The 23,329-nt window shown below is 45.1% G+C and overlaps 2 protein-coding genes across 3 annotated transcripts in view; both read left to right on the forward strand.

The window, feature by feature from the left end:
* The window catches only part of LOC137522020 (putative protein FAM47C), a 91,521-nt gene extending 84,580 nt beyond the window's left edge, over positions 1–6,941 (forward strand). The window contains exon 3 of the mRNA XM_068242039.1: positions 4,620–6,941. Coding sequence (XP_068098140.1) covers positions 4,620–6,941 — 2,322 coding nt within the window. The remainder of the gene's footprint in view (positions 1–4,619) is intronic.
* The window catches only part of PIK3CD (phosphatidylinositol-4,5-bisphosphate 3-kinase catalytic subunit delta), a 112,779-nt gene continuing 93,663 nt past the window's right edge, over positions 4,214–23,329 (forward strand). Inside the window, exon 1 of one of the 2 annotated variants that reach the window (XM_068238834.1) lies at positions 4,214–4,236. The gene's annotated coding sequence lies outside the window, so the exon portion shown is untranslated. The other variant, XM_068238833.1, reaches the window with a different exon arrangement.

A 23,329-nucleotide genomic window follows, 5' to 3' on the forward strand; every position in this document is an offset into this window, starting at 1 on the left:
CAGTCAGTGATATGACTATGTACTCTGTAATGTGCTGCAGGAGATGTCAGTGCTATATAAATATGTAATAATAATATGGTAGGACATTAGACTACGACTGATTGTGAACTGCAATATGCTAGTGAGAGTGGAGTTAGGCTACAATAATAAGCACATCCATAGGCTTTTCTCACACATCTTCCAGCTGCTGTAGATAACACTTCTCAGAGACGTCAGAGGACACCGCTGTATGACATCAGAGCCACATCTAATTACAGTTGGACGCAGCTGATGGCATGTTCTAGTAGTCTATAGGAAGGAAGCAATCACGCAAACATAACAAATGAGCAGATAAGCGTGGTGATTGGGCCTTGTGTACACAGAGCGTGTCACATGACGGTGACAGGTGGATGATCAGCGTGGCATATGGAGGTAACAGGAAGTGCAGGCGTCTCGTTCCATCGCATGTGTGATTAGGGATTAGCATTCGCACACTTCATTATCTGGAAAGTCCTGTGTGTGCCTAAAGGTTTCCATAATATTTATTACTTACTGTATTCCCCATCCCAGCTCCAACCGTCACTTCTCTGTCATTCATTAACCTCTGCCTGCTTCTCCCCGGCCCACCCTAATATCAGAATCAAGCCCACATGCTTACAATTCACCTGTCTGCATCTACAGAAAGCGAGATAAACAGAGGAACACCAAGAGCCCCAATAGTGTAGTATGTATTGACAAAGGGGGTAATGACAAAGAGTAATAGTTGTTATACTTACAAGCATGGGTCACCAATAGGCAACCACTGTAAAGGCAGGTGGGGAGATTATCCTGACCCCACTCAGGAATAAGAAGTAGCTCTCTGTAGATAGTAGAAAAGGTCGCAACCCTCCACCCAGGGTGGATACAATATTATATAGGAGAGAACAGAGGCGCCTAAAGGATAAAAGGGGTTTTAAAGGAGCTTAAAAGCCAAAAATTTGGTAATTAGAGGAGGCAGTGGTGGACTTACCCCCTCCAAGCAGACACAACACGACTGCACATTCAGTCTATTTATTAACGAACTCCAGATAAAACAAAGCAACGCGTTTCACGGGTCACCTCTGTGACAGAGGTGCCGAGTGTTGTTTGTTTTGCTAGATGCTGTAACTCCTTTTTCTATTGCCTGAGGAAGCGGGCGCTGACCTGTGAAACGCGTTGCTTTGCTTTATCTGGAGTTCGTTAATAAATAGACTGAATGTACAGTGGTGTTGTGTCTGCTTGGAGGAGGTAAGTCCACCACTGGCCTCCACTAATTACCAAATTTTTGGCTTTTAAGTTCCTTTAAAACCCATTTTATCCTTTTGGTGCCTCTGTTCTCTCCTATATAATATTGCATCTACAGAAAGGCCATCTGCTGGACTTTGTGCTCATGACTACTGTATGTAGGTGCAAAAAGCAAAAATAAATTCAGTAGACTCATTTCATTCTAATTATAAATTAGCGACAGGATACCGGGATTGAATCTTGGCCTGGACAATATTTGCATAAACTCTGTGTGTCCTTCCCAGAGCAGGATCATCCACTAGGCAACCGAGGGAGGTGCCTGGGGCCAATGGGTGTCAAGGGGCCCAGCTACCACCTACTCTGACCTCTCTACGGTTTAGCTTACCAAAAGTACCAAAACGGGGCACCAAATCTACTACCTTGCCTAGGGTCTCCTTCTACCTTAACCCAGACATACAGTATGTCTGTCCTTGTCTTGACTATTGGGACCGCATTAACCCCGAAACGATCATTGGTGTAAGGACAAATCAATTATATGTGTGTTGTTGGGACAATAAACTATAAACTGTGCCTGAACAAGGCTGTGTGTGGACCTCTCCTTTGACTCTGTGTATTACAATAGCCTTGAACCCTGCATCATTCAGCACCCGCTGGGCAGAGGTGTGCGATTCTTCCTTACATGTCACATGACACAGGTGCCCCAGGAGAGAAGACACGTGAGGAAGTAGCCCTTTTTTTAACCACTTCAGGACGAGAGCAATTTTTACATATCAGCTCCCATTCATTCGCCAATAACTTTATTACTACTTATCACATCTAACTAATCTATGTATTTTTTTTTTTTGGAGGACAAATTAGGCTTTTAGTGAGTGATATTTTTGTTTAGTAACTACCTTATGTTTTGTGCATTTTAAAGGGATAAATTTATAAAAACACACTATTTCTCCATTTACATCCATTAAAGCTTTACAATAAAAAGTGCTAAACATAAGTTAAACCCACACATTTTATTTGCTTATCCATCCTGCTTATTACAATGTTTAGATCATGTTCCTAGCACAATGTATGCTGACAATATTGTATTTGGAAATAAAGGTGTCTTTTTTTTCTGTTTTGTGTTTTTTTTGCTTTCTCATTGTACACTATCGATTATTATAAGACCTTATTTGCAAAAATAACAGTAAAATATCCTCATGGCATACATATTTAAAAAGCCAGGTTCCTAAAGTAACAATATATGTATTTTCTCTTATATTCTGTCACTTTGTTTTAATTTTTCAGGTTTTGGTTTTGGTACAGAATATACGAAAATGTTATTGCGTTTGATTCAGTTTGTTACAAAAAAAAAAAAATACACAAGACATAGCTCTTAACCCTAAAATCTATTCTACTACTTAAAATGTTACCACATATGTCTCTTGTAGTTATCCTAATACTTTCCCAAGCTTGATCATAACATACTGTAAGTTTAAAAATTATTTTTTATGTTGGATTGAGTCTGTCCCTACCTATTTTTTATGTGATGTGGGGCCAAGCTTTAAAACACACCAAAATGTATTCTCCAACTCATCCTGGTTAAAATGATACCACATGTGCATCATTTAGTAACAAACTAGTGGTGCGCTCTCAGAGCCGAATAAACCTAGAGAAACTAGGTGATCAGGCATATACTGTCACCTGTGCCTACCGCTCCCCCGTTCTCCTCCTATCTAAATGCCCTCTCCGGCAGCCTCTGCACAGGCGCTGGCCGGGCTGAGCCTGTCCTACAGCGCGCCTGTGCCCGGGAGAGCACTGCGCATGCGTATGACGTCGTGCACATGACATGGTGATGTCATACGCATGCGCAGAGAGCACTCCCTGCCACTGACGCACACTGTAGGACACGCTTAGCCCGGCCAGCGCCAGTGCAGTAGTGGCCGACTTCAGCGACCCGGAAGAGGCTCCTGGAGGGGCATTTAGGTAGGATGCGGGGTCAGAGAGAACGGGGGAGCGGTAGGCACAGGTGACAGTATATGCCTGATCCCCTCGTTTCTCTAGGTTAATTTAGCTCTGGTATCCTTTAAAAAAGCGTAGTTTGCTGTTAACTCAAGCGGCACGTCAGTATAGAGCATGCTGTTGTACTTATCCGCGTTGACCATACCTCCCAACTTTCTCAGAATTTGAGATAAGAAAGTTGGACACTTTAATGTCTGGTACACACCATGCAATTTTCCTTCAGATAGAAAGATTGAATCGATAATTTCCAACAGGTCTGATCTGATTACTGATCATTTTTTTGATCGATTTTTTTTATCACGTCTATACAAAATTAATCGGAAAAACAAACAGAAAAACATATTGTACCTGTTGGGAATTATCGATATAACTTGTCTATCTGCCGGGACATCAGTTCTGGTTCCCTTTAATACAAAAAGAATGTTGGCATTTTCATTTCACTGCTAACCACTGTCTGTCAGATATTTGTAATGATTTTTTTCCCCAAGTTTTCTCCCAAGAGATAATTTTCTATATTTCCTACAAAATAACTTTTCAATACCCAGCACCTAAAAAAAAAACCTAAAGAGGAGGTATAAAAAAAAAATAATATCATTGACTTGCCTGCTGGAGGCTTGAAATACATTTTTTTGATAAGGTGTGAAAAAAAATCTCCGGTGAGAAAACTCAGGAGAAAAGATATGTGATCAGCAGCCTGTTCATTCATTTCCATACTGTCTGAGACACACTGGTTATGAAGGTGTACAATGGTCCCAGTGAGACATGCGCAGTGCTAAGGAGGGGCGGAGCAGAACCTTTACGTTAGAGGCGGATGTCGGGACTGAATGGTGAGGGGTGGGACTAAGAGGCGGAGTTATGCGGCAAGGCCACTGCCCTTAGGTGGAGGATAGGCGGCGGTGATTGGTTGATTAGGCTGTCCTTCTACCCTTCGATAGTAGGCGGTGCTAGGAAGGACACGCCCTATACTTGGTGGATCGGAGCACGGATTGGTGGAGAGAGGTGAGGTCCGCCCCCGTCGCTGCTGAGGGCTCTGTGCTGGGAAATGCGGCCAGTGTGAGGCCGGGCTGTACCGGGAAGAGACGGGCGGCCCCGGGGAGAGCGGCGGCGGCTACATGCCGGGGGGAGCCGGGAGCAGCAGCGCAGCTACGGGGGAGCCAGGTGAGAGCCCGCCCGGCCTGTCCGGCCACCGCCCCTGACCGAGTCACCCCTTACTAGACCGAACCCCCCCCCCCCCCCCTCCTGCCGCCCAACCCCTCCCACACCAGCCCTGACTGACCTGTGCTCCCCCCCCCCCCACTGCCTGACCGCCCCCTGTGTGCTGCTGCCACCCCTCACCTGCCAGACCCCATACCAGCTGTACCTACTGCCATCACTGCCTCCAGAGACCTCCATACAACCCCTGGCATCACTGCTCCACTCTTCCTCCAGAGACCACCATATCATCCCTGCCATCACTGCCTCCAGAGACCACCATACCAGCCCTGCCTCCAGAGACCACCATATCATCACTGCTCCCAGAGACCTCCATACCAGCCCTGCCTCTAGAGACCCCATACCAGCCATCACTGCCACCCACCCTGCCTCCAGAGATTCCCATACCAGCCCTGCCACCAGAGACCCCCATACCAGCCATCACTGCCCCCCACCCTGCCTCCAGAGACCACCATACAACCCCTGGCATCACTGCTCCACTCTTCCTCCAGAGACCACCATATCATCCATGCCATCACTGCCTCCAGAGAGAGACCACCATACCAGCCCTGCCTCCAGAGACCACCATATCATCACTGCTCCCAGAGACCTCCATACCAGCCCTGCCTCTAGAGACCCCATACCAGCCATCACTGCCACCCACCCTGCCTCCAGAGATTCCCATACCAGCCCTGCCACCAGAGACCCCCATACCAGCCATCACTGCCCCCCACCCTGCCTCCAGAGACCACCATACAACCCCTGGCATCACTGCTCCACTCTTCCTCCAGAGACCACCATATCATCCATGCCATCACTGCCTCCAGAGAGAGACCACCATACCAGCCCTGCGTCCAGAGACCACCATATCATCACTGCTCCCAGAGACCTCCATACCAGCCCTGCCTCTAGAGACCCCATACCAGCCATCACTGCCACCCACCCTGCCTCCAGAGATTCCCATACCAGCCCTGCCACCAGAGACCCCCATACCAGCTATCACTGCCCCCCACCCTGCCTCCAGAGACCACCATACAACCCCTGGCATCACTGCTCCACTCTTCCTCCAGAGACCACCATATCATCCCTGCCATCACTGCCTCCAGAGAGAGACCACCATACCAGCCCTGCCTCCAGAGACCACCATACCAGCCATCACTGCCCCCAGAGAACCCCTGGCATCACTGCCCCCCACCCTGCCTCCAGAGACCACCATATCATCCCTGCCTCCAGAGACCACCATATCATCACTGCTCCCAGAGACCTCCATACCAGCCCTGCCTCTAGAGACCCCATACCAGCCATCACTGCCACCCACCCTGCCTCCAGAGATTCCCATACCAGCCCTGCCACCAGAGACCCCCATACCAGCTATCACTGCCCCCCACCCTGCCTCCAGAGATTCCCATACCAGCCCTGCCACCAGAGACCCCCATACCAGCTATCACTGCCCCCCACCCTGCCTCCAGAGATTCCCATACCAGCCCTGCCACCAGAGACCCCCATACCAGCTATCACTGCCCCCCACCCTGCCTCCAGAGACCACCATACAACCCCTGGCATCACTGCTCCACTCTTCCTCCAGAGACCACCATATCATCCCTGCCATCACTGCCTCCAGAGACCACCATATCATCACTGCTCCCAGAGACCTCCATACCAGCCCTGCCTCTAGAGACCCCATACCAGCCATCACTGCCACCCACCCTGCCTCCAGAGATTCCCATACCAGCCCTGCCACCAGAGACCCCCATACCAGCTATCACTGCCCCCCACCCTGCCTCCAGAGATTCCCATACCAGCCCTGCCACCAGAGACCCCCATACCAGCTATCACTGCCCCCCACCCTGCCTCCAGAGACCACCATACAACCCCTGGCATCACTGCTCCACTCTTCCTCCAGAGACCACCATATCATCCCTGCCATCACTGCCTCCAGAGACCACCATACCAGCCCTGCCTCCAGAGACCACCACACCAGCCATCACTGCCCCCAGAGAACCCCTGGCATCACTGCCCCCCACCCTGCCTCCAGAGACCACCATATCATCCCTGCCATCCCTGCCTCCAGAGACCACCATATCATCACTGCTCCCAGAGACCTCCATACCAGCCCTGCCTCTAGAGACCCCATACCAGCCATCACTGCCACCCACCCTGCCTCCAGAGATTCCCATACCAGCCCTGCCACCAGAGACCCCCATACCAGCCATCACTGCCCTCCAACCTGCCTCCAGAGACCATCATACAACCCCTGGCATCACTGCTCCACTCTTCCTCCAGAGACCACCATATCATCACTGCCTCCAGAGACCACCATACCAGCCCTGCCTCCAGAGACCACCATACCAGCCATCACTGCCCCCCACCCTGCCTCCAGAGATCCCCTGGCATCACTGTCCCCCACCCTGCCTCCAGAGACCACCATATCATCCCTGCCTCCAGAGACCACCATATCAGCCCTGCCTCCAGAGACCACCATACCAGCCCTGCCTCCAGAGACCCCATACTAGACATCACTGCCCCCCACCCTGCCTCCAGAGACCCCCATAAAACCCCCTGGCATCACTGCTCCACTCTTCCTCCAGAGACCCCATACCGGCTCTTCCTCCAGAGACCCACATACTAGCCATCACTGCCCCCCACCCTGCCTCCAGAGACCCCCATACAACCCCTGGCATCACTGCCCCCCACCCTGCCTCCAGAGACCATCATATCATCACTGCCTGCCTCCCACCCTGCCTCCAGAGACCCCAATACCAGCCCAGGCATCACTGCCCCCCACCCTGCCTCCAGAGACCACCATATCATCCCTGCCTGCCTCCAGAGACCACCATATCATCCCTGCCGAGCTTGACAAAGGACAAGGATTGTCCGAAAGCTTGCTCTGTATATCTACTTATCTGCTCAATAAAAGAGCCTGGAGTGCTGCAAACCTCTTGTTTCTTCTCATATCATCCCTGCCATCACTGCCTCCAGAGACCACCATACCAGCCCTGCCTCCAGAGACCCCCATAAAACCCCTGGTATCACTGCTCCACTCTTCCTCCAGAGACCACCATACCAGCCATCACTGCCACCCACCCTGCCTCCAGAGACCCCCATACAACCCCTGGCATCACTGCTCCACTCTTCCTCCAGAGACCCCTGACTGACTTCACTGTAAGTTTACTGTCTCTGGTGATAACCAATGAGAAACTTCACTAATATGAATCCCTGCCACCTCCTGAATGGTTTTGCCCCACTCACATTACTGGTTGGCATTTCCAAGTACCTTGTATATGCACAAATTGCCTTCCTCGAGGGGCATAGAGCTTCTGTCCCATCCATGTTGGCACCACTGCCACCTGCTGACTGTGAAACAGTTCTGCAAGCTGATATGTCACTCATCTCGCTGCCTTCACCATGCTATCTGACTGTGCCATCCCTGTCACCTCGGTGTAACTCTATACTGGGCACTGCCAGGCTAGACTGAAATCTCTGCTGGCACCACCTGCATTGTGTTTTTCCCTCTGATATCCCTGTAACCTCAGGGCTTAGCCTCATGCCACCTTTTCAGACTGGCACCCCAACCAGTCTGTGACTGGCATGACTTGACAATCCCTGTTGGCTTTGTGTCATGCTTTCTACGGAAACTGGTCTGCACAATTTTCTGTTACTGCCCATCTCGACTGTGATGTCTGATGTAGTCCACTATATGTGCCACATCACTAATAAACTTAAAGGAATATTGAAGGGGGAAAATGAGTTGAACTTACCCGGGGCTTCTAATGGTCCCCCGCAGACATCCTGTGCCAGTGCAGCCACTCACCGATTCTCTGGCCCCGCCTCCGGTTCACTTCTGGAATTTCAGACTTTAAAGTCTGAAAACCACTGTGCCTGTGTTGCCGTGTCCTCGCTCCTGTTGATGTCACCAGGAGTGTACGGCGCTGGCCCAGACCATACGCAGTACGCTCCTGGTGACATCAACAGGAGCGAGGACACGGCAACGCAGGCACAGTGGTTTTCAGACTTTAAAGTCTGAAATTCCAGAAGTGAACCGGAGGCGGGGCCGGAGCATAGGTGAGTGGCTGCGCGGGCACAGGATGTCTGCGGGGGACCATTAGAAGCCCCGGGTAAGTTCAACTCATCCCCCCCCCTTCTTTACAGTATTTCTTTAATATGTTTTTGTTTATACGCTATAACGCTATCATTTTCTGATGTCTGCTCTATATAAGTACTAAATATAACTAAATACCATATTGTTATTATGCATTTATATAGCAGTGACTTCACTTCTTCTGCAGCACTTTACAGAGTACATAGTCATGTCACTGACTGTCCTCAGAGGAGCTCACACTCTAATCCTGCCATAGTCATAATCTAATGTCCCACCATATTATTATGTGTTTATATAGCACCGACAACCTCTGCAACACATTACAGAGTACATAGTCATGTCACTGACTGTCCTCAGAGGAGTTCACAATCTAATACTGCCATAGTCATAATCTAATGTCCTACCATATTATTATGTATTTATATAGCACTGACATCTTTTGCAGCACTTTACAGAGTACATAGTCATGTCACTGACTGTCCTCGGAGCTCACAATCTAATCCCCACCATGGTCGGCCTAAAATTGAGATGTGTACACACGCATTGTAACTGTCATCTTCAGAGATTAGGACTTGGTCCTTATTTTGACAGTTCCTGCCACAAGCTCATACAGGCTACCCTGCTGTGCCCTTCAAAAACAAATTACCTGAGTCATTATAATTCCCTTTTCCTGTCCTTACCCGGAAAGGCTTCAGTGCCATTTACCAACTGGAGCTGCCCATCTTCACGCTGTCCTCGCTATCTGTAGTTTGGCTGTCTTGTGACATTTAGTAATCTCACTGTATGGCATTTCAGATGCTTGGGGGGGTATTGCCTGGCAAGATTGACATTTAAACTAATTGATAACATGTCTTTTACATAATACCCACCAAGCCTGTGAACTCAGTCACTTTACGTTGCCTGCATCACTGTATTTACCTATATACCTCACAGCTATACAGAGGCTTATAAATTGAGTCTTTCCAAAAGTTTATCATCCTGATATCTTCCAAAGGTTCTCGATTGTCCTGGTATCTGCCAGGGGTTCCTTATCCTCCTGGTATCTGCCAGGGGTTCCTTATCCTCCTGGTATCTGTTGTCTTGAGACCTGAGTATGGTTGCTGGCATTATTTGTGGCTGTCACTTGCTAACATTACTATAATTTGTTTTATGTGCCCACTCTGCCCTACCTGAGATATCCCAAGGAGTTGTGGGTATCCTTTAGCACCTACATTAGTTTGTAGCATAGTAGTTCTTGTCATCACCAGCCTTTGTATCCTTGCGTTAAGCATTTGCATCACTGACTGGCTTGTTCAGGGAACTCTGGCAAACTGTTTACCTCTTCTACTGACTCTGCCAATCATCTCAGTGCCTGGCACTGCAAATACTGCCAGAGATCTCAACATTTCATCTACCTGGACAGCATCCAGCCTGACACGCTATGGTTGTCCTTCACTTCAGATAATCTGAAGCATTTCTTATACTGACAGGTATCCTTCCTTCTCCCAAGGCTGTCATCTTCTGCCTGGTACTTAATGTGCTTGCTGCGATGTCATCCCTCATTCCGCCAGCGTTCACCCATTTCTCCTGGCATTTGTCTTGCGTTATACTAACTGCTCTGAAATGAGCCAATCCCAACGCCAAATATTGTAGCCAAATTACTGCTGGTCTCAGATTTCTGATATTGGGGAGCAGTTATAATTCAGGGCAGGTTTGTGATATTGGGGAGCAGTTATGACTCGGGGCAGATTTCTGATATTGGCAGGCAGTTATGACTCGGGGCAGATTTCTGATATTGGCGAGCAGTTATGACTCAGGGCAGATTTCTGATATTGGCGAGCAGTTATGACACAGGGCAGATTTCTGATATTGGGGAGCAGTTATGACTCGGGGCAGATTTCTGATATTGGCGAGCAGTTATGACTCGGGGCAGATTTCTGATATTGGCGAGCAGTTATGACTCGGGGCAGATTTCTGATATTGGCAGGCAGTTATGACTCGGGGCAGATTTCTGATATTGGCGAGCAGTTATGACTCGGGGCAGATTTCTGATATTGGCGAGCAGTTATGACTCGGGGCAGATTTCTGATATTGGCGAGCAGTTATGACTCAGGGCAGATTTCTGATATTGGCGAGCAGTTATGACACAGGGCAGATTTCTGATATTGGCGGGCAGTTATGACTCGGGGCAGATTTCTGATATTGGGGAGTAGTTATGACTCGGGGCAGATTTCTGATATTGGCGAGCAGTTATGACTCGGGGCAGATTTCTGATATTGGCGGGCAGTTATGTCTCAGGGCAGATTTCTGATATTGGCAGGCAGTTATGACTCGGGGCAGATTTCTGATATTGGCAGGCAGTTATGACTCGGGGCAGATTTCTGATATTGGCGAGCAGTTATGACTCAGGGCAGATTTCTGATATTGGTGAGCAGTTATGACACAGGGCAGATTTCTGATATTGGGGAGCAGTTATGACTCGGGGCAGATTTCTGATATTGGCGAGCAGTTATGACTCGGGGCAGATTTCTGATATTGGCGAGCAGTTATGACTCAGGGCAGATTTCTGATATGGGCGAGCAGTTATGACTCAGGGCAGATTTCTGATATTGGCGAGCAGTTATAACCCAGGGCAGATTTCTGATATTAGGAGCAGTTATGACTCAGGGCAGATTTCTGATATTGGCGAGCAGTTATGACACCACTGGTCTTCCACTGGTGCTTCCACTGTTACTGACCAGAACTTGCGGTGATGTAATACTCAGTGGATGTAAACAAGTGTTGGCCACGACACAAATGATCATCCTTGTCACGTTGTCTTCAATTCACCAAGACCTGTTTGGTAAAAAATAATGGGTCAGTAAAATACCGCATTTGATATTATAGACGTGCGTTGCAATGGAACAGGGCGTTGTGACGCAATACTCTTTAAAGGGGCACTACAGCGAAAAACTGTAAAATTTTAAATATGTGCAAACATAGACAAATAAGTACATTTGTCCAGAGTAAAATGAGCCATAAATTACTTTCCTTACTATGTTGCTGTCACTTACAGTAGGTAGTAGAAATCTGACAGAAGTGACAGGTTTTGGACTAGTCCATCTCTTCATAGGGGATTCTCAGCAAGGCTTTTATTCTTTATAAAGATATTCCCTAAAAAGGATTTAAACAATGATGCTGGCCAGCTTCCCTGCTCGCTACATAGTTGTTTGGCAGTTGGACAGAGCAACTGCCATTCACTAAGTGCTTTTGAAAATAAATATATAACTGAGAATCTCCTATAAAGAGATTGACTAGTCCAAAACATGTCACTTCTGTCAGATTTCTACTGCCTATTGTAAGTGACAGCAACATAAGAGAAAAGTAATGTATGGCTCATTTTACTCTGGGAAAAAATGTACTTATTTGTCTGTTTGTACATCTTTTAAATTTTACAGTTTTTCGCTGTAGTGCCCCTTTAAAGCGGACCCAAACCAAGCATTTTTTTTAATTCTAAATATTTAGTTGCACCACTCTGACACATACAAAGATAAATAAACACTCCTTTAAGCCTATGAGCATTTCAGTGCATGCTTTTCACCCTTCTCTTTTCATAACTAGGGTTATACAGGTGGCAGCCATTACTTCTGAGCTTAGTAGGTTTTAGATCATGGGTGTGTTTGTCATCAGCTACCCTCCCTCACGGGGGCGTCGTCTATGTGAAACCTCACACAAGCTGAGATCACCTCCCCTGTGACATCATCAGTAGCAGCCTGTGTTTTTTATCTCCTCCACCAATCTGCCGGATTCTGTCCCGACAATATGAAAGGAAGGGAGGGGTATCCTCCAATAAATGTACAATATTTTATATTTGTCATCATGCAGCTGAAAAAAGACTATTATTATTATTATTATTATTATTATTTAGAAAATAGATTTTATTTCTGAAATCTTGTATTTTTAATTTTGGGTCTACTTTAAGTGTAAAACCGGCCTCTCCTGGGTAGGCTGTTGGGAATTTATTGAAATCAAAAAACTTGTAACTTTTTATTCAATATGAAAATAGATCCACTCTATAATGAGGTTAAAAAAAGAAGCTGTTATCTCATCTAACACTTATTTATAACATCGAGCTGGTCGCGCGGTCAGATCACTAGCTACCGTTTTGGACAGTTTACCATTTCAATATGCTTTCTGTGTGATAATAGATTTCATAAATGTAAAACATCACTTTTAACCTATTTTGGTTCCTGGACGTAGAAACTACGTCCAGGAACCATGCGCGCTACCGCGGCCGATCGCGCGCGTGCTCCCGGCCCGCGGTTCGTTAGCCAGGCAATCAGTGAATCGGGCTATAGTGCCTGATCACTGATTCCTCTCCCCCGCTGGCTGTTTCTGGCTTACCTCCCCCATGCGTCGCTCTAAGCGCGTGTTACGCTTAGAGTGACATCATGTAAACTCATGGCTGCCATCTTGTGGCCAAAAAGTAGTAATACAACCAAAAGTAAAAAAAAATTAAAATCAACACACATTTACATTTTAAACCTATTGTTTACATCCCACCCTCCCAAAACTACCCAAATTAAACGTTTAATATATAAAAAAAACATTACAATAATAAAAAAAGTAAATATTTTACCTAAGGGTCTACACTTTTTAAATATCAATGTAAAGATGATATATTTCTATATTTTTTTTTTTTTATTTTAAACTTGTAAATAGTGATAGATGCAAAACGGAAAAAATGCACCTTTATTTCCGAATCAAATATTGTCGCCATACATTGTGATAGGGACATAATTTTAACGGTGTAATAACCGGGACAACAGTTGGCTGATGGTGTAATGGTTAAGGGCTCTGCCTCTGATACAGGAGACCAGGGTTCGAATCTCGGCTCTGCCTGTTCAGTAAGCCAGCATTAATTCAGTAGGAGACCTTTGGCAAGTCTCCCTTACACTGCTACTGCCAATAGAGCGCGCCCTAGTGGCTGCTGCTCTGCTCTGGCGCTTTGAGTCCGCAAGGAGAAAAGCGCAATATAAATGTTGTTTGTCTTGTCTTGTCTTGACATATGGGCAAATACAATACGTGACTTTTAATTATGGAGGCATGTATTATTTTAAAACTATAATGGCTGAAACCTGAGAAATAATGATTTTTTTCTTTTTTTTTTTTCTTATTCTTCCTGTTAAAATGCATTTACAGTAAAGTGGCTCTTAGCAAAATGTACCCCCCAAAGAAAGCCTAATTGGTGGCGGAAAAAACAAGCTATAGATCAGTTCATTGTGATAAGTAGTAATAAAGTTATAGGCTAATGAATGGGAGGTGAACATTTCTCAAGTGAAAACGACGGAACGCGAATGGAGTCTGTACAAAAATCATCCAACTCTTCAGTTTATGAAACCTCCGACTCCTCCAGGTACCCATAATTGCTCCGACTCCTTGACTTCGAATCCTTAGTCTAATACTTACCTGGACTGTGAAGTCGGTACAAAAATCCTCTGACTCCGACTCCTCAGTTTATGAAACCTCCGACTTCAGGTACCCAAAATTGCTCCAACTCTGAAGCCACAGCCCTGCTTTTAATGGCGCTGTAAAACCTGCTAGGACTAGAAATAATGGAATAGATACACAAACTGCTTAGGTGGTCATAAGGTGAAGGCTAAACCTGTACTTACCATTGGGCTGGGTGTTATTTAGTCGCCGTTCATTTAGTCTCACGCAAAGTGCAGATGTGATCTTGCGCACTTGTCTGGCTGCTGAAATGTCGTGAAAGCGAATTCGGGGGTCTCTATTTCAGTAACCCGAATTCAGATACCAACACTGTTTCCCGGGCCTATGGCCTGGAACCCACTAGAGCGGCTTTTTTCAGCATTTAGGGATCGCTTTAATTGCTAGCGATTTCCGTAAACGCTCTGCCAATGTAAATGGATAGGACAGATCCCACAGGCGAGGTGGCAATTAGGGAAATTGCCGGATATGCAGCATTATGGGAGTTTGTGCGCACTCCAATGTCAAGTATATTAGTGCGGGCAAATCGCTATGAAATCGCTACACATAACGCTTTGTGTGTGATATTAAATTACTGCAAAAAAAAAATAAAAAAAAAAATTGAAACGACCAATAAGAATAAAAGTCACAACCGCTGGCAAAAAGTTAACAGGCAACAATCGATACCAAAATCTTTGGAAAACACTCATGAAATCGCTTACAAAACGCTAATTCAAAACACCAACTATTGCCATTTGCGGTTTGTAGTGGGTTCCAGGCCTGTGGGTCTTTTCAGGAGGCAGCTCTGTACAGTTCACAGTAACGGTTAAACTAAAAGTCCATGACCAATTATTGCGATTTAACTTTTTCCCATACAAAAAAAAAAAAAAAAAAAGTGCACAGGAGATGCTTGTAGCAAAGTAAAGTGGGGAGAAATCTATCAAAGAAAATTTCTCAGAGCGATAACTTTTTTTTTTTTTTTTTTTTTCCTTTGTGTCGCTGATTCAACAAAGAATCTTCTGAAAATAGATTGGATGATATCTGAGGCTTCAGGACTTCGGACTGTACAAAGGTGGTGTTTAGAAAAGCATGTCCTATTCACGCAAACCTGTGATTTCACAAAAGCAAAACGTTATTTCGGTAGAGGGAACCTCTGGATCTGAGCTCACCGTCTGTTCCCGGGACTAGGGATGGCCAGTGAGATGCAAATTATTTTGAGTTGATGCCGCATTTAGCAAATTTATGCATCTTGAAAATGAAACAATCAAATCTTGCTGAGGTAAAATTCTATTGGTCAATTTTCAAGCTGCATATATTTGCATACACAATTTGCATTAAAGGGCAATTGAAGTGAGAGAGAAGTGGAGGCTGCCATATTTATTTATTTACTCTTAACCAATACCAGTTGCCTGGCTGTCCTGCTGATCCTCTGCCTCTAATACTGCCAGCCATAGCCCCTGAACAAGCATGCAGCAGATCAGGTGTTTCTGACATTTTTGTCAGATCTGACAAGATTAGTTGCATGCTTGTTTCTGGTCTGATTCAGACACTATTATAGCGAAATAGATCATCGGGACAGTCAGGCAACTGGTATTGATAAAAGGAGATAAATGTGGCAGCCTCCATATCACACTCCCTTCATTTCCCCTTTAACTCGAGATACTTTTCAATGATATGAAATAGCTTATATTTTTTTTTTCCCAATCTCCTTTTGCAATTATCCGATTATCACTTTGCAGAATTATATTATAACATGCTCTCGGTTCTTAGTAATTAAAACCAGTCGCCTCTAAAGTGAAAGAAGTGACACCAGACTTTGTCAGGCCTCTTTAAGACTGAATCCACCTCACCGCCTGTTACCGCTCTGTCCTGGTGGTCAATAGATGACCACCCATAGTCGCATCTGAGCACGACGTGCTCAGGCGCAGGGCTGTGGAGTTGGAGCAATTTTGGGTACATGGTGTTGGAGTTGGTGGTTTCCTAAACAGAGGAGTCAGTCTGAGGATTTTTGTACTGACACCACAGCCCTGCCCAGACGGCAGACGCAGCGTCCCGCGGAGTAACACCACTATGTATCAGGCACTGACACGTGTGGCGTTTCAGCCGCTGCTATTTGGCTGCATGTAATTGCACCCGAAAGGCGCTTATGGGCGGCACACTGACCTGCTCGACAAGCATGCAGTTAAGTCGTTCGTCTGAGTCTACAGGCCGTATTTTTTTTTTTTTTTTTTGTTTTTTTTTTTGTTTAGCTAATTTGCTGTGTTGAAATTGTATTACATACAGTAAATACTGTATAGTGAGATGGGGGAAAGTGAGATAAGCTGTGTGAAGAGATTAGAATGGCAGGGCGTTCGTGTGAGGGGAGTGCTTAGTAACACCTCTGGTGAGATGCACTCTACGGTTGTGGCGTATTTGATATACCGTATGCACAGTGTGTAAACTCTTCTTCTAGAAGCAGATAGTGTTTTAATCAAATGTTATGAAGAAACTCTTAAAAGTGCAACTGACAGGCATAAAATTAGTTCTTTATTTTTATCTGTTAAACAAGTAATAAGGATGCTAAGCAGGCAATCCAAAAGGTAAAAATCACTCTTTAAGTTTCGCTCCATAAAACAACATTCCCCAGTTTCCCTGGTTCTTATTTGGTACATCTGCTGCACAAAGGAAGTTGCAGGGCATGCTGGGTTTTCCTTTTTTTCTTCACTTTCTCCTCAGACTTCACTAATGCAGCCTGATTGGCTGAAGCCTCTTTCCTGGCGTCTGACAGAGTGAAACGGGAGGAGCTGTAAGTATTAGCTCTTACTCCCCTACTCGCTGCATACTAGGTTTTATTTTTTTTATTTTTGGACATCTGGTATCCTTTAAATGCTTCCAGGAATGGAGATGTCCTTATTGGGCATGGCAAGGAGTTTCAAAGTGTAGGGGCAGCATGACAGTGTAACAGGTAGGTTTTATTAGGGCTGTAACACCAATCTGTGTGTCATTGTGGAGATGTAATCACTTAGGCCTCATTTCCACACACTGCATTTCACATGCATCCTTTTTCAAAACTCATGCGTGGTAATGCGAATTCGCATCCAACCGCCCCCCTCTGCTGTGCCAGTGCATGGCAATGCGCCTTCCGATGGGTAATCTGTTTTTTTTTTTTTTTTTTTTTTTTTTTTTTTTTTCCCACCCGCATGCGATTTGAAAAGCAGCCTATCTGTCTGCGATTTTTAGATCAAAAATCCTGTGCTGGGGTACGGAAAGAGTTGCGCTGTGTGGAAACGCAGCATTACGCCTGGGATACACCATGGAATTTCCCCGACATGTCCAATCTGTTCCTGGTTGATAACTGAATTGATTTTGTGCAGTAGTGATCTGAAAATCTATAGTCATAGGAAATTGCATAGTGTGTACATAGAATATCTGATAGGCCAAGGTGTACCTGAGAAGGACCTCTCCTCATTTCTTACCAACTAAGGGCCTTTTTCCACTAGCCTGCGATTTGCGATTTGCTTCTGATCGCAAATCGCAAGGTACATTAAACTAATGGAAACTGCAGCAGCAATTTCCATTAGTGCGATCCGATTGCGATGCGATTTTGGTCAAAGCGCAATCGTTGTCCTGCCGCGTTTTGTATGCGATTGAGCTGGACTATAATGAGTATAGTAGCTCAATCGCAATCGCATGGTGGAAATTGAAACGCGATCGGAATAGCGATCGCAATCGCGATTGCATTTCATAGTGGAAAAGAGCGCTAACTTTGTTTTCCTCTACAAAACTTTGATAACAGAAAGGAGAAAAATGTTTGTTTACAGTAATAGGCCTGATAAGGTCTGTTTAGTGCTAAGTTTAACTCCTTCTTCTTTCTGGGAAAGGTCTGAGCGGTTTGTTTTTTAAATGAGCCGGAAGCCACAAGAAAGGTTTGTTTTTAATACTTTGCATTCGCTTCGGTTTGTGTGACAGAGTGCAAACGTGTAGCTTAGCGTGATGCTCACAGATAGACCAAGATTACCCACTCATGTTGTACTTCCTGCAAACTGACTGCTATTCACCTCTGTTTCACGTATATGCATGACTGGAATTGCCCAAGCCTTTTTGCTGGATCTACACCATACAACTTTTTTTTTTTTTTTTAGCAGATTTACCTGCCAGAGCGATTATTTCCAGCGCGTCCGATCTGAAGATCGATCGTTTTTTTTTTAAAGCGATTTTTCTGATCGATTTCCATTTGTTTCTATGGAAATCGATCAGAAAATCGCATTGTGTGTATCTGGCGTAAGTCACTGGCCCAGAATGAGCATGCAGGTCGATTTCCATTTGTTTCTATGGAAATCGATCAGAAAATCGCTAAAAAAAAAGGATCGATCCTCAGATCGGACATGCTGGAAATAATCGATCTGGCAGGTAAATCTGCCAAAAAATTGTATGGTGTGGATGAAGCATTAAAGTGTAACTGTCGGGCATAAAATCAAAAAATCAATTCTTTAGTTTTATCTGGTAAACAAGTAATAAGGATGCTAACCAGGCAATCCAAAAGTTAAAATCACTATTACTTTTCTTGTTGATAAATGATCATTTCCCAGTTTACCGGACTCTTATTTGGTACACAAAAAGGAAGTTGCAGGGCATGCTGGGTTGTCCATTTTTGCTTATCTACTTCCCCTCAGACTTAACTAATGCAGCCTGATTGGCTGAAGCCTCTTTCCCTCCTGTTTTCCCCTCCCACACCTCTGTTCCTCTCCGATTGGCCAATGTTTTTCATGCTGAGACAATGCACTTTCTATAGTGGAGGGCGGGCTAAGCATACACAACCAGGCAGAGGAGAGTAAGGGAGGAAATGACATCAGGATTGGCTTCAAAATAGTCACAGTTAAAATGGGAAATGCTAAGAAGGATTTTTTTTTTTACTGTAGAAACATCACTAAAATCAAAAGTGGACAGTGCAATACATCTGTTATGTAAGTAGAGCAAGTATTTATCTACTTTATATATGCGTTTTGTTTTTTTCTAAGATAGTGTGGCTGGCCGCTCCTCTTTAAAAGGAACTTGAGAGGTGAGAGGAATACGGAGGCTGCCATGTTCTTGCACTAATAAACAATGCCGGTTGCCTGGCTTCTGTACTGATGCTCTGATCTCTAATAGTGGAATGCTGGGTACACACGGAGATTTTCTGACACATTTACTGTCAGATCGACTATTTTCAACATGTCCAGTCGATTTTCCCTTAACGTCTATGGAAAATCAATTGGAGATCAGATTGGACAGGATGGAATTAGTCGATCTGACAGTAAATGTCAGACAATTGCATTGTGTGTATCTGGCGTAAGTCACTGGCCCAGAATGAGCATGCAGGTCAGATTTATTACAGGTCCCCCCCCCCAGCTACTGAAAGCAAACGGGAGTACACACGACGTGCAAATACGCTGCAATATGTAAGGCTACATTGATGAGGGTTCTGCTCCTTCCCTCCATGTTTTTTTCGGAACAAAAATTTGAGTTAGAAAAAGAAATTCAAATGGTGGTCAATGGGCTAGCTTCCCTGTAATGTTAATTTTTGTCCGCAATGATCTGCATTTTGTGTGTGAATCGCCCATGAGTCTGCTTGTGAAATGTGCATGCGTTTTGCATAAAAAAACCTTGGAGGAGAACTTGTCCAATATGCGAATATATACAATTCTCTCTGTGTGAAAGTTTACATGCGAATTCTAAGACATAAAGTGCAAGCGTGTAGTGGAAACTCGGAGCCTAAGTGTTTGGGTTGTGCGCATTCGTGCTATTCTTTATTGACTTTTATTAGATGTTCAGCGAATGCACATTCGAGCGTTTAAAAATTTTTGATAAATGTGAGCCAGACCGTATTCCTATTTTTCTGTTGTTACTATGTGTTTTCTTTTTCAGAGAAACGGCTGTGGCATTAGGATTGCTTTTAAGTGTTTTTTCTCGTGCACATTGTGCAGCAGCAGTTACACATTTTATACACAATTAAGCATCTTGGTCACATTCCCTCCCCAGGCTCCCCCAGTGCGCTCCGGGGAGATTGGCGCACTAGCGGATGCCCGCAACATTTGGCTGGAGGTGGCTTGTGCCTTCTCAGGCGCTGCAGATAATTGCTGCGTTTTCCTGAGATGATATGAATCCATGCTAATTCCTTTAATCGGGATGTAGCAGGAGCGTTCGGATCAGAGATTGCTATTTCAGTGGATGGAACACTTAGGAAATTGGCTGCCCTGATTTTTGTGAGTTTGGCATCAACCTTTCTCGAACTGGTATGGTTGTGTTCCTATATGTATATAATGGGCAGGTTTCTAGAGAATGTATTCAGTTCATGTGCTTACAAACCATATGTCATGATGAGGGCACTGGCCCCTACTAGGAATTAGCATGGTCATTTTGGTATAGTGACTGCCGCCATTATTTATTTTTTTTTCCTTTCCTCGTACTTTCCTCCCTGGCATTTTGAACCCTATTTCACCACTGACAAAGCCTCCTCTATGGAAGCGAAACATGTAGGGTTTTTTAGAGGTAGGTCACTGTTGTATTTTATTAGCTTGATGAAAGGGAGGAAACCACTACAATAGAACAGTACCCTAAACATTGGCTTATAGGGATCCCCAGCAAGATTAGGAACTCACTCCTTCACTTTATAATCATTACCTTTTTGTGCTCAGTATTATAATTCATTAAAGTGTTTTTGTTACCGGTATATCCTCCTTAAGAGGTTCAGCCCTAATTGTGTTTAACTACAGTAAGAAGTACTGTATGGTACAGTATTAGGCCTATTTTTAATTGTTACTTTCAAGCAGCCAGATACTACAATTATCCAGCATATAATAATACCCGTAGGGGGCGGATAACTGCGATTCTGCTGTAATTTAGACACACTTTTATGAGTGTGTAGATCTGACAATTGCCATTACTTCAGGGGAAATGGCGGGATTTTTGTGGTTAACGGCAATTTTACGTCTGGATAAACAAGCCTTTAAAGTGAGAGCAGTTCTCAGTTTTTATTTTTTAACTTGGCGAGAATTAAACACCTTCTCCCAGCTGAAGACCTTACCTGCCCTGGTTCATGCATTTGTATCCTCCTATCTGGACTACAGGGAGTGCAGAATTATTAGGCAAATGAGTATTTTGACCACATCATCCTCTTTATGCAGGTTGTCCTACTCCAAGCTGTATAGGCTCGAAAGCCTACTACCAATTAAGCATATAAGTGATGTGCATCTCTGTAATGAGAAGGGGTGTGGTCTAATGACATCAACACCCTATATCAGGTGTGCATAATTATTAGGCAACTTCCTTTCCTTTGGCAAAATGGGTCAAAAGAAGGACTTGACAGGCTCAGGGCTCTTTCACATCAGAGCTTGCGTTGGAGAACGCTCAAAGCATACGTTTTGTTGTATGCGGTTTAATGTGTTTTGATATGCGTTGCACTGCAGTAAGTGTGCGTTTTTAATCCGTTTCAATGCGTTACAGCACATAGGAAAACGCAGGTAATTTTTTTTCTTATAGTTTTCAACTTTCTACATTGTTCCTCTGTTGCATTCTGGGACTGATTGCCTGCGTTAACAGATTAAAAACGCGCATAGTGTAACGCAACGCACAAAAAGACTGTGTTATATGTGAAAGCTAAAATGAAAGTCTATGGACTTTCATTTCACCTTGGGCAACACAAACTTTACCCCTTGCGTTGAAACGCAGAAAATCTGCCCTAATGTGAAAGAGCCCTCAGAGTCAAAAATAGTGAGATATCTTGCAGAGGGATGCAGCACTCTTAAAATTGCAAAGCTTCTGAAGCGTGATCATCGAACAATCAAGCGTTTCATTCAAAATAGTCAACAGGGTCGCAAGAAGCGTGTGGAAAAACCAAGGCGCAAAATAACTGCCCATGAATTGAGAGAAGTCAAGCGTGCAGCTGCCAAGATGCCACTTGCCACCAGTTTGGCCATATTTCAGAGCTGCAACATCACTGGAGTGCCCAAAAGCACAAGGTGTGCAATACTCAGAGACATGACCAAGGTAAGAAAGGCTGAAAGACGACCACCACTGGACAAGACACACAAGCTGAAACGTCAAGACTGGACCAAGAAATATCTTAAGACTGATTTTTCTAAGGTTTTATGGACTGATGAAATGAGAGGGAGTCTTGATGGGCCAGATGGATGGGCCCGTGGCTGCATTGGTAAAGGGCAGAGAGCTCCAGTCCGACTCAGACGCCAGCAAGGTGGAGGTGGAGTACTGGTTTGGGCTGGTATCATCAAAGATGAGCTTGTGGGGCCTTTTTCGGGTTGAGGATGGAGTCAAGCTCAACTCCCAGTCCTACTGCCAGTTTCTGGAAGACACCTTCTTCAAGCAGTGGTACAGGAAGAAGTCTGCATCCTTCAAGAAAAACATGATTTTCATGCAGGACAATGCTCCATCACACGGGTCCAAGTACTCCACAGCGTGGCTGGCAAGAAAGGGTATAAAAGAAGAAAAACTAATGACATGGCCTCCTTGTTCACCTGATCTGAACCACAATGAGAACCTGCGGTCCATCATAAAATGTGAGATTTACAAGGAGGGAAAACAGTACACCTCTCTGAACAGTGTCTGGGAGGCTGTGGTTGCTGCTGCACGCAATGTTGATGGTCAATTTTTTGTCTCCTTGCAATGTTGATGGTGAACAGATCAAAACACTGACAGAATCCATGGATGGCAGGCTTTTGAGTGTCCTTGCAAAGAAAGGTGGCTATTGGTCACTGATTTTGTTTTTTTTGTTTTTGAATGTCAGAAATGTATATTTGTGAATGTTGAGATGTTATATTGGTTTCACTGGTAAAAATAAAGAATTGAAATGGGTATATATTTGTTTGTTAAAGAGAACCCGAGGTGGATTTGAAGAATGTTATCTGCATACAGAGGCTGCATCTGCCTATACAGCCCAGCCTCTGTTGCTATCCCAAACCCCACTAAGGTCTCCCTGCACTCTGCAATCCCTCATAAATCACAGCCACGCTGCTGACAAACAGCTTGTCAGAGTGGGCTGTGTTTATCTCTATAGTGTCAGTCTGCTGCTCTCCCCGCCTCCTGCAGAACTCCAGTCCCCGCCTGCATTCCTTCCCTCCCCGCTGATTGGAGGGAAGGGACTGGGGCAGGGACCAGAGCTATGCAGGAGGCGGGGGAGCAGCCGAGACTGACACTACAGATGTAAACACAGCCCGCACAGCGCAGCTGTGATTTATGAGGGATTGCAGAGTGCAGGGGACCTTAGGTGGGTTTGGGATAGCAACAGAGGCTGGGCAATATAAGCAGACCCAGCCTCTGTATGCAGATAACCTTCTTTAAACACCCCTCGGGTTCTCTTTAAGTTGCCTAATAATTATGCACAGT

The sequence above is a fragment of the Hyperolius riggenbachi genome, chromosome 6 (assembly GCF_040937935.1).
Source record: "Hyperolius riggenbachi isolate aHypRig1 chromosome 6, aHypRig1.pri, whole genome shotgun sequence".
NCBI lineage: Eukaryota > Metazoa > Chordata > Amphibia > Anura > Hyperoliidae > Hyperolius > Hyperolius riggenbachi.